A 17,049-nucleotide genomic window follows, 5' to 3' on the forward strand; every position below is an offset into this window, starting at 1 on the left:
TGGAGGCAAACGATACAGAGCAGGATGGCGTAATATGGAGTTCGACATTAACTCGCTCCATTTTCCTGCCCTTCTGACTAAGAGGGGGGGGGTCATAATTCTTCATTCGATAGCTCTTTAAATGTCAAAATTATTCGATTTTTTTAACAGTACAAAAATTAAACAATGTTTATTCGATTATGCGCATCTCTATTTACTTGCGAGCTTGCGAACCAAAGTGTCGATCGTATCGATGTTGCCGCCGTTGCCGTAATTGCTATCGATTGCTAACGTCATGGACGTCATGGAGTATGACTGGAGGCCGATCATGTGATGGTTTAAAATAAACAAAAGTTCATCGACAGGCCTCACTTGGTAAAGAACGTAAAGAAGTCGGAGGCATTATAGTCATTAAGTCACTCTTTTGCGTAGTTCACTTATTATATGTGCATAATGTAAATTATTTAGATGGTGAAATTATTGATGAATGACTATTGAACTGTGCAAGAATATTACGAACAAATGTTCATAATTATGAAGTACATGTTATACAGGAATGGACCAGCATTATCCTCTGTAATCCATAACTAGCATTTGTTTATCATTCCAGTGTCGCAATGCTGGGATTGCTTCGTCTTAACATTCACGATGAACAAATCGAAAAAACAATATCTGTGATTCTGCGCCTTCCGGGCTTGTTTCTGCTTGATTACTGGTGTCACTCATCATCAACAGAAATATGGACAAAAGTACTGGATTCTACGGATCCTATATCTGCAGCGGTTTCTGCTTTCAGTAAGCTGGAATTTTATTTCGAATTGGGGGGTGGGGTTTGCACGAACTGCGTGTAGCACAGTCACAGTCAGATCAAATGAAAATATTTGTAGTATATATATTTTTTCGTCGTATAAACTACAGATTTCATATTTTTTTCTTTTTCTCCATCTTCTAGCATTTTCGGTAGGCATAAAGTCTGGAGCCTCTTTCATCCCATAGTATTTTCTTTTTAATTTCTTGCCACCTTTCTCCCATCTTCTTGATGTCCTCCCATGCTTTGTTAAATTATCTTGTTCTGCTCTATCCAATTGGTCTGTTTTCTTTAAATTCAAATTTCAGTATCCTTAGTATCTTTGTTCAGTCCGTTCCCCTTACGTGGCTGAACCATCGTAATAATTTCTGTAATAAATTCTGAATTCTATTTTTTGTTAAACATTTTAATTTCTTAGTGTTTCTCTTCTAGTTTCTTCTACATACTTCTCCAAAATATCATCCAGTGCTTGAATTTTCCTTTTGTTTCTGTCTATAGAGGTCAGTGTTTTTGCATTGTATGTTGGTATCGATTTAAATATGTCTTATGGATTGTTATTTTGTGTTTGTGTTTCTGTGACAGTATAATTATGGTGTTTAGTCTTTCTCTTATCTTCATAATTTTCAGATTTATGGGAAGTCTAATTATAGTTTTTTATTCTTTTACTTTGCAGTTCTTATACAAAGTTTGCTGCTACTTTTACTTCCACTCGAAGACCTGGTGACACTTTACATGCATTATCTAAGTGCAGCTTTGATTGCTGGCTCTCAACTCATCTCGCATCATTATGTACAAGCAGATGACCCGAGTATGGATTTCTTCTCTTTTTCCATATTTGGAGATGTCAGAACAACTTCAGTACAAATATCACCCCATTTTATAACTATTGCTACCCAGATTATTATGGCAACAGTGATTTCATTTCTCTTGGATCTAGACCGTAATATTAAGAAAGTAATACTTGCTGTTTACACGGTTCCAGTTGCAGCAAGACTAGCTCATTTCCCAATACATTACTTAGAAACCCTTCACAATTTTTCCAGTGCCCTTACACTTATTTCTGTTGCATACTATACCCTTACATCACTGCCGCGTTTTCTTTTGTACATACATAAAAGATACAAGTCAGCTGCACATGTAGTTGTACATCAGGGTCCTGTAAATGCTGCCTTTGGTGCTTGGGAGTGGTCGTTCTTGATGCCACAGTTTCTGTTGTTTTGGTGTGTGCTGATATCAGCCCAACTGTACCAGTACAATTTATGGCATCGGAAGGTAAGAATCTTGACTTTTCTATTTACTTTATGTATTTTATGAAGAAAAGCATGCTTACCATCAATGAGACTTGATGTTCTTGTGGTGGTGAATATCAAGGTTATGGTATTCATGGATGTGACATGTTTTGGTCAGTAGGGACCAGTTCTTTTTGAGGAATATGAAGCTCCCTTGTTCATGATGAGAGTCTTCTACTTCTTTTTTGCTCTGAAGATGGAGGTAGCAGCTTCCTCTGAAATGTTGGTGCCTGTCAAGCAAACCAAATGGCATCAGGTCCCAGAAGATTATGATGTTGGCAAATATTTCTCTTGCCACAAAATTGTGGATCAGTATTTTCTGGTACTTTGCTGTGTTTGGCCTCTACTCAGCACACAGGATTCTCTTATAACTTTCTTAGTGTTTGTCCTGAAGACATGCGGTCCAGGCATGAAGCTAAATTTAAACAATAAATTAATTTTCATGAATTAACTAGTTATATTTAGAAAGCAGTCTTCTGGGATTTGGCACCGTGTATATGTGGCGTTAATTTACCGGTTCTCACGGTCTCTTTGCTTGCAGATTTCTTATATATTTTTTCTTCTACCCTGAAGATGGAGGCGATACGTTCCTCCGAAACGTTGGTTAACACCACATATACACGGTGCAAAATCCCAGAAGACTGCTTTCTTCATAGTCACCGCCGTGAAAGCCTCAAATCTTACATAGTTATATTTATCTTAATTTCTTTGGATAACTTTCACTGTTTCCTCTGCTGCATGTGACCAAATGAGATTGCCAGAATCCCCAAAACTGACTTCTGACTGCCAAGTGGGAAATTAGTTGCAAGCCAAAACTGTTTGACACCAGCAACTGTGTTCTTTTATAACTACTCGTATATAATCTATGAGTTGAAACAGCATCACTAAATCACCAAGGAATTGTTTTACTTTTGGTCAAAATGTTGATAGCTTTGATTAAACTCCTAAGTGAGGCATGTTTTGGTATCACAGCAGATGGTTACGAATTCTGTCTTGAACCAGTTTTACTGTGTGTGCTGCATTGCAAAAGGATACAGTTGCATGGTTTTGTATTTTCTTTAGAACCCACCTCCTGGACGTCTGGTCGTCTCACCAATTGAGCGTGGAGAATGGCACATTATAGTCCTGTATGCATTGGCAGAAGTGTGTGCATCACCCATCAGCCTGATAGGGTGCTGTATTGCTGTGTCATATGCTTCCTGGATGACACTTAACGTCACCAAGGTGTTCATTCAAGGTGTTTAACTGAATGATTCAGTTTAATTTTTAACCTACCAATTTTATAAGAACAGATAAGCTTATGAAGAATGGCGAAAACCTTGAATCCAACATAAATAAACTTATATTATCATTGTATCTAAGGAGCTGGGATACTTTAGTTGGTATAGCGACTGATTGTGGTCTGGGCAGCCGGGATTTGATTCTCAGCAGGGGAAAGAGATTTTTCTTTCCTCCACAATACTGGCTGTGGGGCCCACCCAGACCTCTCTCCAGTGGGTACCAGGGGTTCTTTCCTTGGAGATAAAGCAGCTGGGGTGTGAAGCTGACCACTCACCTTTGTCTAGTGCTGAGGTCATGAATGGTGGAGCTATACCTCTACTCCCCATTCATCTCCATGGTATGGCACTTATTTAAGCACAGGAATGACTTTACCTTTAACATTTTTATTATTGTATGTATTTGTTCTCTCAGTAGTTTCAGAGATGTAACACATAGGTGGATGGATACATTATCCATTCGTTTTTTTATGAGTTTCATGAAGATAACATGTAAAAAGTTCAGTTTTCCCTTAACATTCATGGTTAGAAATGTATGTTTGATGTGGGATTAAAATTGTTTCAGGTACAAGGGTACTCCTGATAGACAGAAACCTGGACAGGGCTGGTGTGCCTGAGGGTGTCACAATGGCACTGCTGGCCTTACAGACGGGACTCATAGATCTACCGATGCCCCAGAGGATGGCCACCATGTGCATGATTCTGTTCATCATTGCGGGTTCGCTGATGCAATCTATGCATGAGATTGTGGAACCTGTGCTCTTGTCTCTCAGTGCGTCCCCTTCACGGTCCATTCTTCGTCACGTTAGAGTTCTAGCAGTATGCCTTTTTCTTCTGGTCTGCCCTCTGTACGTGACCGTCTCTCTCTGTGAACTGTTTGGTGTTGATTTCTGGATACTTGTGGTTATATCAACATGTACTCTCACATCAGTTCAGGTATGTACATTTTATTGACCTAATTCTTTAGTACTGAAGACTTTCACCCTTCACAGTTGTTTATCGAGACATCTCTCTTGTTTTTGGATAATTATACTGTGTTGTAATGTTCATTACAGAAACCATAACATTATGCTTGTACCATCTGTCTTTGATTTATGTCCGCAGAACTGTGGGATAACATTGATTCGAGACACCCTCCCTTGTCTCAAAACGTCCATGCAGCTGATCCTTCACAAATTCGAAAAGATGGTAGTCGGAGGGTGCCAGATCATGGCTGTAGGAGGGGTGTGGAAGAACTTCCCACCCCATCTTTGCAATTGCTTCCAATGTGAGGCGAGCGTTGTCATGCGGGATGATGATGTTTCATCCCGGACATTTATCGCACAATGCACGATGGAGCTTGTGCAGCGTCTGGACATAGCGAGCAGCATTGATGGTTTGCCCAGGTTCCAGGAATTCGGCCAGAATAAACCCCTCTGCATCCCAGAAGACTGTGCCCATCACCTTCAGAGCTGATGGCACTGTCTTTGCCTTCTTTTTTGATGGAGAATGCAAATGGTGCCATTCCATACTCTGCCGTTTCATTTCAGGCTTGAAATGGTGAAACCAGTTTTCGTAACCTGTCACAATACAGAGCAAAAAATCATAGCCTTTGTGTCGATATCTCTGCAACAGTTCTGAGGTGATGGCTTTTCGCTGACCTTTGTGGTCTTCGGTCAATAACCACGGGACCCAACGAGCACAAACTGTTCTATAGCCCCAGCTTTCAGTCATCTCCTGTACTGCACTGTGCCCTATTCCAAGTTTTTGGGCTATTGTGTCCACAGTCACATGCCTGTCATCTTGAATGACCTCATCCACTCTTTCTTTGTTGCGTTCAGTTGAGGCTGCTCGAGAATGACCGCTCCGAGGCTCATCTTCAATGCTGGTGTTCCCATCTTTAAAGTGTTTCACCCATTTTCGAACACTGCTCGCACCCATGCACACATTTCCTTAAGCACACTGAAGTCTGGTGAATTTCTGCAGCAGGGATTTCCTCTTTCACAAGAAATTTGATGACAGCACGCTGGCGACACAACATATCGTTGTCGGCCATTTTGTTAGGAGTGCTACTGGTCATGTGATGCAAGTTATTGACGTCACAAGACACTCAAGGTCAACACAACAGCTGGTTCCGCCTACCACCATACTCTCTTTCGTCTGCTGTTCCCAGGTTGCATGCAAAAAAAAGTTGCGCATGACTTTCGGTACGACCTACGTATTATTAGACTGATAAAATTAGGGAGGATGGACAGGGTATGCAGCGTACAAGAAAGAGGTGCATGTGAAGTTGATAGGAAAACCTGAAAGGGAGAAGCCACTAGGAGGACTTACAGTAAATGGGAGAATAATGCTTTGACATGATTACGTGGTCTGTTGGCAAGGCAGTAGCTGGGTGAACATGTTCACAATACCCAGAAATGGATAAGCATGCAACAGTAGAAGAACTTAGTCTCAAGGGTTCAGTTGAAAAAAGAATCTCTGGTCGTGAACCTCAAGGGGCTTGGCTCCAAGACAAACTGATTGGTGGTGAAGTGCCAGTTGCAAAGTGACTGTGACTGTGAGTCTGACTCTGTCTCTGGGGAGTTAAGTTAGAGCAATGGGTGAGTGGTGAGACGGTCACCAGCCGGTAAGGACTTGAACAGAGAAGCAGAGGAGTATCTCTTGTTCGGAGCGATATGGGCAATGACTGGTGAAGACACAGCACACTGGGAAGAATTGTTGTGTGTTGTAGTGATTTGTAAAATGTGTAGATTACTCTGATAGTGTTATAATTATTTGCGAGTTTTAAGAGTCCAATAAATCTAATTAACGATCTGAACCCTATGTCTACTGAGTAACATGTGACAATAATAAAATTGGTGTTAAAGAAATAAGGATGAGAGGATGTGGACTGGATTCATGTGGGTCAGGATATGAACTGGAGGTGGGGGCATTTGTGAATGCAGTAATGAACCAATGATCCATATAAAATGCAGGGAATTTTCTTAGTATCTGAGCAATTGGAAGCTTCTGAAAGAAGGACTCAGAACCATAGAGCAAATTAATCATATGTGGGGTATATCCTTTGAACACAAACAGAAATTCCTCAGAAGAACAATGAACAGTCTTCTTCAGCTGCTTCAGACCACACGATGAGACAAATAGAAATTGTCTGTAAATGTTATTCTCTAAGCATATTCTGTTAATTGGAACTGTGATTGAATGGAAACATAACAGAAATAGAAACTCACTCGCTTGAAAGCCAGAACAGTTCTGATTTTGGGAAAATTAAAAGTTCTGCAATCAGACTAGTGAAATCTGGAAAATTATGCCTTAAATGCTTGAGTAAGTTTGTTTTCAGATTGGCATAGCAATGAATTTTCAAGCATTAACATGTGCGAATCTGTTTTTCCATATTGTGTAATAATTCCATTTGGTTCTTATGTTTCACTTATCCTGGCCACATAAATGGTCTGCATCCCATGATTCTCTACAGGTATGTGACCATTACTGATTTATTTTACAGATATTATGTTGGACAGTGTCCATTGTGTGAGTGTATTTGGTGTACATGACATTTCCACGAGTTGTCCCTGTTCCATTCCTCAGATGATTGTCATCCTGACAGCTTTGTTATTACATTTTTCATTTTGATATTAATGGCCATGTATGGAATGAAACATAGAATCTTTTGAACTCCAGTCTAGTACCACTAACCTCTAGACCATCTATACTCATGTCACAGTGGTGCATCAGGTTTAGTAGATCAGTATACAGAGTTCCTGGCTACAGACCCAGAGGTATGGGTTTGATTACTGTCACTACCAGGTTTTCTGAGAAGTAGTGGGTCTGGAATGGGGTCCGCTCAGCCTTGTGAGGATAATTGAGGAGCTATTTCAAGAAAATAGCAACTCCAATATAGAAAACCAAAATTAACAGCCGTGGGGATTCGTTGTGCTGACCACGTGATACCCTCTATCCGCTAAAGTTGGCACTAACTTCACCAACAAGCAGCAGTCACTTGGTCGATAAAGTTCACTTGCAGACTGAAACCACGGAGTTTGTTTTGTAGAGATATATACAGTTTCTGTCGCATAGCATATATTCTCTTCCAAATATTTACAATGTGGGTGACTTATTTTACTGCACACTTGCCACCATCAAGCCCTCAATTATTTGAACACATGCCTAAACTTTACGTATATTAACGTGTATATATGTGTGTGTACATCTAGTATGTACGTAGGTGAGTCAAATGAAAACTGTAAAACTGTCCTATAAGTTGGCAGACATGTTACCAATGCTATAAAGAGTATCCTATAGGTGGCAGTATAATGCAGACAAATGGAACGCCATTACAGTGCCGGTTTGAAGATGGCTGCTCCACTACGTACATGCACGAAAGACGAACAGTGTTCTGTCATTCGTTTTTTGATCACTGAAGGTGTGAAACCAATTGAAGTTCATCGACGGATGAAGGTTCAGTATAGTGATGCATGCTTGTCACAGCAGCAAGTATACGAGTGGAGTAGGAAATTAAGAAATGGTGTGACGTCTCTGGCAGATGCTCCTCACCCTGGTCAGGTGTACAGAGTTGTGACTCTGAGTCTATTGCAGCAGTTGAAGCCCTAGTGATGGAGAATCGCCGAGTGTTGGTGGATGAAATAGCCGAAATTCTTAACATGAGTCATGGATCAGCACACCATGTCATTCATGATGTGCTCCAGTTTCACAAAGTGTCTGCAAGGTGGGTGCCGTGGTAGCTGATTCTGGAATTGAAACACCAATGTGTTGATGCCTGTGAAGAAGTTCTACGGAGCCTTGAAGCCGATGGGGATGGCTTCCTTTCGAGAATCGTTACTGGTGATGAAACTTGGGTGCACTACCACCAAACAGAAACAAAGAGAACGAGCAAGGAATGGTGTCATTCCTCATCACCAAAACCCAAGAAGTTCGGACTCAGCCATCTACAGGGAAGATTATGCTGACTCTCTTTTGGGATGAATGAGTAGTTCTCTTGGAGCACTACACGCCTTGAGGGAACACTATCACCAGTGCCTCATATTCAGATCTCTTGAAGAATTATCTTCTATCTGCAGTCAGATCAAAGTGATGTGGACTTTTGACTAGAGGTGTCCTTTTGCAACATGACAGTGCTTGGCCCCATACTGCGCGTGCAACAGTTGCAACAATCCAAGACTTGCACTTTGAGTGTCTTCCACATCTGCCATACTCCCCAGACCTAGCCCCAAGTGATTACCACATGTTTGGGCCGCTCAAAGAGGCGATGGGAGGAACTAAGTTCCGTTCTGATGCAGAGGTATGGCAGGCGGTGCATGAGTGGTTGTGTAGACAACCACAAGAATTTTTTGCTAGAGGAATCCATACACTTTGTAAATGCTGGAGGGCCTATATTGAACGAAATGGAGCCTATATAGAAAAATGATATAGTTGTATACTGCTTTCATTCAATAAATTAATTTAAAAAAAAATTTACGGTTTTCATTTGACTCACCCTCGTATATAATTTAGTCTAAAAATTAGATGTAAATCTCTTATTGAAACCTTTACACGTGTTCAAAGAACTGAGCAGCTGAGGATGTTAGGTATGTATAGAAACATGTTACCTGCTGTTTAAATCCTGGGAAGAGAATATACATTGTGTGAGGGGAAATTCTATGTTTCTGTCTGTATACATGTTGTTCCAATTGTTAACTGTAAATATTGCAAGGACTCGCGTTGGTAAGTCAATATTATACGAGGTTCAGATGTATTTCTATCGCTTTGTATTGTCATTCTTTGTTCTATAGGTTCTAGGGGCCCTTATTGTGTATGGTCTCTTCATGTATGATGTTCTGCAGAAAGATTCAGGTTGGGAAGCTTTAGATGACATTGTCTATATTACACGTGCCATCATACATGTTACAGAATTCCTGGTTGCAGTACTTGTTGTTGGGTCTGGTAAGTTAACTTCTATTAAATCAACATTTTAATAGTAGCAAAGTCAGACACCATAATGAAGCTTTTAGCTCTTCAGTGCTAGATAATATTCTCTGTACATTTTCACCTGGTGTTGGAGGAGTCATATGTATGTGCCATCAGATTTAGGAAACTGTCTTAAAGTGTGAAGATGTTTTAATGCTGTGTAGTATGGAGAGAGCCTGTTTCTGCAGGTGTCTTGCTTGGCTTACTCCTTGACCTTAAAGGTAGAGGCAAAGTATTCCTCTGAAACAAGGTTGTCTCCATACGCTTCATAGGAACTTCAAATCCAACATTCTCTGTGTGGCTTTACCTTGTGATTGAGAAATCATGCATGTATCTTCAGATTTATGAAAACTGTCTTAAAGTAATCTAAAGTTGTATATTTTATGTAGTATTGTTAGCATCAGTATTATATTTAAGCATCCTGTTGCACTCCATACGATAAATGATATAATGATAAAAACTCCGTCTCAAGTGCAAACAATATATTTTGTGTCTTTGATCTTGTTCCCCTACACTACATGTTTCGGCCTCAGACGGCCATCATCAGGTGTATAACACTCACGTCACTGTCACACTGCACCCAGCTCAAAATTTAACATTTAAAAACACTTTCCTTGTTATTATCAACTTCTACTTCGTTGATAACTGTCTGGTTTGTAGATTATTTTATCTTACACACGTTAATTTTGACTTTGTTGTAATAGCACTATAATAAAATCTTTAGTTCTAATTTTAAAAACCTTTAAAATTCTTTCCTAAATTTTAAAATTTTAAAAATTGTTAGGGTTATTCGCCCTATGTTTAAAGTGCTGCAGTGGCTAGTTCTTGTTACCACACTGTATAGGTGTTATCTTGTGTAGTCTTTCTATGTGTGTGCCGCTGCTATTCTTTACTTGAATAAGTAAAGAATAGTAAAGAATAGCAGCGGCACACACACAGAAAGACTACACAAGATAACACCTATACAGTGTGGTAACAAGAACTAGCCACTGCAGCACTTTAAACATAGGGCGAATAACCCTAACAATTTTTAAAATTTTAAAATTTAGGAAAGAATTTTAAAGGTTTTTAAAATTAGAACTAAAGATTTTATTATAGTGCTATTACAACAAAGTCAAAATTAACGTGTGTAAGATAAAATAATCTACAAACCAGACAGTTATCAACGAAGTAGAAGTTGATAATAACAAGGAAAGTGTTTTTAAATGTTAAGTTTTGGGCTGGGTGCAGTGTGACAGCGATGTGAGTGTTATACACCTGATGATGGCCATCTGAGGCCGAAACATGTAGTGTAGGGGAACAAGATCAAAGACACAAAATATATTGTTTGCACTTGAGACGGAGTTTTTATCATTATATCATTTATTGTTAGCATCATTACATCAAAAATGATAAGCATTTGTAACATATGGGAAAATGAAGACATGCATACAGAATTTTGGTTGGAAAATCTTAAATTTAAAAAGCAAGTAAGACCTAGGCATAGATGGGGTCAGAATATTAAAATAGTTTTTTGAGAAACTGTTGAAATATGAATTGTATTCAGTCAACATGATATAACATTCAGTATTGTAATTTTATGATGACAGTAATGAATTTTTGGATTTGACAACAACAGGGAGTTTCTTGATTGGTTGACTATTGACATCTCAAGAAAGAATGTGTATCACAGCCCTGGTTGGTCAATTAATTCTGTGATGTCCTGTACACAGGAATTCGTGATTCTGTGCTGCTGTCTGCAGAAGGGCATACATGGTCATGGTTGAATGGCTCAATTTTGGCTGTTCACTGTTACTACAACGTGTTCCTGCGCTTGCAGTCTGGTTGGCAGAGTTTTCTGCTTCGGCGTGAAGCAGCACGTAAGATACTGGCCTTACCATCAGCAAACCTGGATCAGCTGGAGTCACACTCCAATGATGTGTGTGCCATATGTTACATTCAGATGAAAACTGCTTGTGTAACACCGTGTGGTCATCTCTTTCATGCATCGTGTCTCAAGAAATGGCTCTATGTTCAGGACCGATGCCCTCTGTGTTCATCCAGAATTGCCTCAGAAGAAAATAAAGAGAAAAAGGTACCTGACATTCACTAAGTCAAGACTGAGTCATGCAGTAATTTTGAGTGATGCTCTTCCAATGAACACAGTGCCAAATGAGGAAGTGACAAGTTCTGATAATGTTCTTCCTATGAATGTGGACAGAATGTGCCAAATCAGTGGAATTGGTTCAGTGGCAATATGTGATAATATGAGGCCAAATGTCTATTCACTTCATGGCTCTAAACATCTACCACTAAGTGATTCATTTAAATGCTGTAATCCACAGTATGTAATGTCTGATACCAGTGGTTGTATTAATGGTGCTTCTGATTAACCTTCTAAATTAATAGTTTTATAAAGCTGAGTGTTCCTTTTTATAGTAAATGAAAGATTGGAGTAAAAGTCATATATACTAAACTAAAAAACTGAACTCCGTGGCCTGTAGCCTGCAAGTGAACTATACCGACTGAGTGACCGCCGCTTGTTGGCGAAATTAGTGTCAACTTCAGCAGATAGAAGGTGTCGCGTGGTCAGCCAAATGGATCCCCACAGCTGTAAATTTCGGTTTTCTAGACTGGAGCTGCTATTTACTTGAATAGCTCAGTTATCGTCACGAGGCTGAGTGGACCCTGTTCCAAACCCACTACTTCTTAGAAAATCTGGTAGCCCCAGGAATCGAAGCCGGGACCTCTCGATCTGGAGGCAGGAACTCTGACCACTAGACCACAGAAGCAGACAAAAGTAATGCATACAAATGTGATAAATAGTACCTAAGACAGAGGCGATGAACCTTTTTAAGGCTTAAGTAAGGGAAAGTACGTTTTCACACACACATAAATTAACGTTTCCTTGGTTTTTGCTTTTCTTATGAAATAGTATTTCTTTGAAACAAGATTTGTATGCTCTGGAATGTCACATGTACATTTGGCAGTGGTTTGCCATCATTGACCTAAAGGCTTCCTAAAGAGCCACTGAAACTTGTGTTCCTTGTCCTCTTCACATTTATTCAACCTGTCAAGACATTCCCTGTTTCTATGCAACTAATTAAAAAAACAAGTGCACACTATCTTCAGTTGGCATAATACAGTTTATAAACTTCACACAGTATTTCCTTAAGGTCTATTTTAATATTATCCTCTGGTCTGTAGGTCCAGGGTTTTCAGAGGTTAACTGTCCATCACACAAAAATCTGCTGTTCTAGCTTATCCTGATCCTCCTCATAATACAGCAGATTTCCATAAGATCAGTTTTAATATTGTGTTATATCCACAATTATGCTACAGACTTCCAAGTTGTGTTTTCCCATGAAATTGTCCAACCAAAATTTCATATGCATTTTGTGTTTCCTAATGTTCTTTATGTCCTTCCTATCTCTTCCTCCTGGATTTAATGACCATAACAATACTATGTAGGTAACAAGTACAAATATGAGCTACTTGTTACGTAGTGTCCTCCATTCCTCTCTTTGGTTTACCAGGCGAACATTTTAGATACTTGCTATTTCTGGATTTTTGTTCTCTGTTCAACTCTTTAATGTGTTTCTGGTTTTCTTGTATGGACTCATATAGTCAGGAACAAATAAATTTTACAGGAGTGATACTTTTTCAAGGTAAAAGTCTTTTTGACATCTTTATTTTGTATGACTTCTTTTGTCATGGGATAAATAAAGTTTGTTTAAAATGAAAAGTATCTGAATTTTGTTTCATTTTTTAAAACACTGTAACACATTAGACCACTGTAGGTTGTGGTGCATGGGCCGAGGAGGCATACCCCTCATACATTCAACACACAATTTGAAATAAAAATTTATCCACCACTGAAGGAGTTCTTCTCAGAGACTAAGGGGTACATGAAGTTTACTCTGGGAGCAAGGAATAGAGTTATGTGATGTTTCAGCCTGAGACCAAGAGCAGTGTCAACTGTAGAAGGTTCAGAAATGCTGATATTGAAATTACATAAAACAAGACCAGAAAGGTATGTTTAATTTTGAAAATATGCTCTTCTTGACTTTGCGTGCATATTAGCCTTGAAGTTCAATAATTACTGATAACAATGTATGGCTGAATTGATGGTACTGCAGGTAGCACAGTTGGAAATTATTTTTCATTGTGTTTCATTAAATATTTCTCCCTCCCCCTCTCTCTGTTGCTCTGCAGCCCTTTGGGCCTTGGCCGTTTTTTCAGTTTCTGAATCCTACACACAGTTGGTAGGACTCCTTGGATGGGGGATCAGCCCGTTGCAAGGCTGCTACCTATACATGGAACAACACAAACAGAATAAATGCACATGGATAATCATGCCTCAAGTGGAATTAGAACCCATGATCTCAGTGTTTGAGAAGATAAAGATGGTTCATGCCTTAGACTGTGCACCCACCGTGATTGGTATTAAACATTTACCATATTAAAAATATTTCCAGTAAAGTTGTGGGTTTTTAGTGAGGTCTATATTTTATGTCAGTTTTGGTATTATGAGCTGTTATAGAAAAAACTGATAAGTTAAACTTGAGCTTCTTCTGAACTTGGTCTTATGTTACACTGTTGTGTACCAAAATTAAACTCCCTGGACAATGTTTTAATGTGGATCCCTCAATAAAGTAAAAAAAAAAAGTAAAGCTATCCCTGTAACAGGCCATGAAGGCCCATAGGGTTGTGAGACATTAAGGGTCCCACATTATCTAGACAATCGGCTCACAGAAGGTGGTAAGGTTGTTAGCCTTACGCGCCAGCCGCGCTTTACTCCCCAGGAAAATTATTTATTTAATTCCTGGTACTTATTTCTGTTAGAGGCTGAGTGAACCCCAGGGCCATAGTGCAGCCGGAAGGATTAGGTCAACTGAAAAAAATCCAGTAACCTCATTGGTATTTGAAGCTGTGACCTTCCAACTTGTAGCATAGTGCCTGTGGATCCCTCAATACTAATTTTAATTTAAATCCATCATGTAATTTTGGAATGTGAAACATGAACAGGAAGGTGACAGACATCTTCAAGCTTTCATTATATGAACATCAGGCAAAGAGCAGGCTCTAACCCATGTAACAGAAATGAACACAAAATTTGTGTGACATTTAAGGTTTCAATGATGGTGAAAATTTAGATTACGGTCTTCTGAATTATGACATTGTGTAGTTTTGAAAGTGCAACATTTCTGAAGAACCTTCTGCCTCCATCTTCTGCTCTGTTCCACTCAGTGTTGGGTAGGGAGGAACCACTATACCACTATAAGATAGCCGATGTTTCTCTGAAACACTGGTAATCATGTTAGACTATGTGGTATCATAACGAAGGAGAATCCTAACTATAGAACTTCATAATGTAGAAACCTATGAGTAAATATGTCACTGAAAGCAAAAATAAATAAACAAATGAATTAAAAGGAAGTGTTATGATCTAGTGACAAATAGAAATTGCTGAAGGCCTCTTCTCAGGCCTCACATACCCACATTCAAGTATGTTCATAACAGTGTATAATTGGCTATCAGCTTTGCTATATTGGCCAATTTGTCTGCATGAAGAACTGAACTTAACTGAACTAATTTGGCAATTTTATGTGCAGCATTTTTTGTTCCTTGGCACTACAGCCCCAGTGGGCCTAGGCCTACCTCCATGAACTTCTCCGTTCACTTCGGTTTTTCTAGATCTTACACATTCGGTAGGACTTCTTGGGTGGGTGATCAGCTCGTCGCAAGGCCTCTACCTGTACATAAACACAGAAAAACGCACACACACAAACTAACCATCCATGCCCTGAGTGGGATTCGAACCCACGATCCCGGTTTCCAAGCAAGCGAAGACAGTACATGCCTTAGACCGCTCGGCTACCGTGACCAGCATGTGCAGCATTTACTAAAATAAATTCATGGGAAAGAAGAGGCATGCATACATAGTTTTACTAGGAAAACCTGAAGGGAGGCCTAGGTGCAGATAATATTAAACTGATATTAAAGAAATCCTCCTCGTTGGTGTCTCCACTGTATCGTGGTGAGGGGGTTTGAGTATGCCAAGGACCCTGAGAGCTATACCAGCAGTAGCGTAGCTACTGGCAGGGCCTCCCTTGCTGGACAGGTTGAAGGGTAGGCATCAGACGAAGAGAGACACCAAAAACCAAGAACTGATGCCGGAAGCAGTGTCATCAGCAGCGACTTGAAGCACAGAGCAAATGATGCTCGAGATGGTTCAAGTTCGTATAGCAACAGGCGTGACCAGAGTGGTTTGAACGGCTGTTGTACTGCGATGTGGAAAGCAAATAGAAAAGCTACCACGTTATCACTTTTCCTGGATAGTAGTCTCTTTCCAAAAACAGAGATGCCATGTATGCGAAATGTGTCCTGTGGAGACAAAACAATCCGGAGGTAAACTACTCCCCCAATCAGATCTTCGGGGGGGAGTGTTTCTAGAGGAAATGTCATGCAGGCGTTACGACAAGAAAAAGTGCGAAGATCAGAAGGAACATCACAGCTACAAGATTGGAACATGGAATGTATGGACCTTGAATCAAGCAGGCAAATTGGAGAATTTGAAAATGGAAATGCAGAAGAATGAAGTGTCTGTTTTAGGTGTCAGCAAAGTGCGGTGGAAAGGACAAGGTGAAATAAGAAGTGGTGATTATACAGTGTATTATTCTGGAGGTGAATGGGCTGAAAAAGGTGTGGCAATACTGGTGCGTAAAAGTGTAGTGAGGAGTGTTGTTAAGAAGATTGTTTGTAATGACAGAATTATTGCTCTGAAGTTAAAGGCGGAACTGGTAGATATACTGATTATGCAAGTGTACATGCCAACATCAGAGTATGAAGATGATGAAGTGGAAAAAGTGTATGACACAATTGAAGAAATTCTTCAGGAAGATGGAAGAGGTGACACAAACAGCATCATATTGGGAGATTGGAATAGCATTGTTGGAGATGAACCATATCAGAATATTGTTGGATCACATGGACTAGGAACACGGAATCACAGGGGTCAAATGCTTATTGACTTTTGTGAAAGAAATGGACTGATTGTTACCAACACTTGGTTCAAGAAGCCAAAGAGAAGACTTTACACATGGAAGGCACATGGGGATTGGAGGTGGCATCAGCTGGACTATGTCCTTGTGAAACATCGATTCAGAAACAGTGTGAAGGATGTGAAGACGATGCCTGGGGCAGATATTGACTCCGACCACAACATACTGGTTGCCAAGTTTTGAACCAGGTTGAAGAAAATTATAAGATTCCAAAAACGCAGACCTAGATGGGATTTGGAGAAGTTATATGCTCAAAGACAAAGCATGCAGGAGACCCTAGAAGAGAAACTCAGTGCAATTGAAAGTGAAAGCAGAAATGTTGAAGTGCAGTGGAACAATATAAAAGAATGCATGTTAAATACTATTGGTGAATTGGTTGGTAAAGTTGAGAAGATAGCAAGAAAACCATGGGTTACACAGGAGATGATGAGTAAAAAGGAGGAGCAAAGGAAATGGAAGAATGTAAACAATGAAGAAGGCAGGAGGAAATACAGGAGACTGAGGAATGAACTGAGAAGAGCCATGGACAGGGCCAAAAAGGAATATCTTGAGAAGATATGTAATGTGATTATAGAATTTCAAAGGACAGGATGTTATGATTTGATGTACATGAAGACAAAAGAACTAGGATGGAAAGAGAACCATGGGATTCAAAATATTGGCATCGAAGACTCCCAGGGGAATAGAATAGTAGATCAGAGGCAAGT

At 39.8% G+C, this 17,049-nt stretch overlaps 1 protein-coding gene across 3 annotated transcripts; it reads left to right on the forward strand.

Annotated features, from left to right (window-relative positions):
• Positions 1-86: 86 nt before the first annotated feature.
• LOC111861360 (RING finger protein 145) lies at positions 87-11,785 on the forward strand. Of its 3 annotated transcripts, none has more exons than XM_033750293.1 (7): positions 87-363; positions 590-774; positions 1,461-2,059; positions 3,139-3,313; positions 3,919-4,289; positions 9,125-9,275; positions 11,012-11,785. In XM_033750293.1, the coding sequence occupies exons 2-7, from the start codon at positions 597-599 to the stop codon at positions 11,389-11,391; spliced, it is 1,854 nt and encodes a 617-aa protein (XP_033606184.1). In that variant the 5' UTR covers positions 87-363; positions 590-596; the 3' UTR covers positions 11,392-11,785. The 3 variants fall into 3 exon arrangements, with proteins under 3 accessions (XP_033606184.1, XP_023701623.1, XP_023701622.1); XM_023845855.2 differs by having other exon boundaries at positions 88-354; XM_023845854.2 differs by having other exon boundaries at positions 359-434.
• The last annotated feature ends 5,264 nt before the right edge of the window (positions 11,786-17,049 follow it).

This window comes from Cryptotermes secundus, unplaced genomic scaffold (assembly GCF_002891405.2).
Source record: "Cryptotermes secundus unplaced genomic scaffold, Csec_1.0 scaffold289, whole genome shotgun sequence".
Taxonomy (NCBI): Eukaryota; Metazoa; Arthropoda; class Insecta; order Blattodea; family Kalotermitidae; genus Cryptotermes; species Cryptotermes secundus.

What these genes read in the sequence shown, in the direction of transcription:
- LOC111861360 (XM_023845854.2), top strand. An exon ending in TGCAGCGGTTTCTGCTTTCA is followed by an intron (nt 775 to 1,460) that starts GTAAGCTGGAAT and finishes TTTACTTTGCAG; the next exon opens with TTCTTATACAAAGTTTGCTG. An exon ending in ACAATTTATGGCATCGGAAG is followed by an intron (nt 2,060 to 3,138) that starts GTAAGAATCTTG and finishes TATTTTCTTTAG; the next exon opens with AACCCACCTCCTGGACGTCT.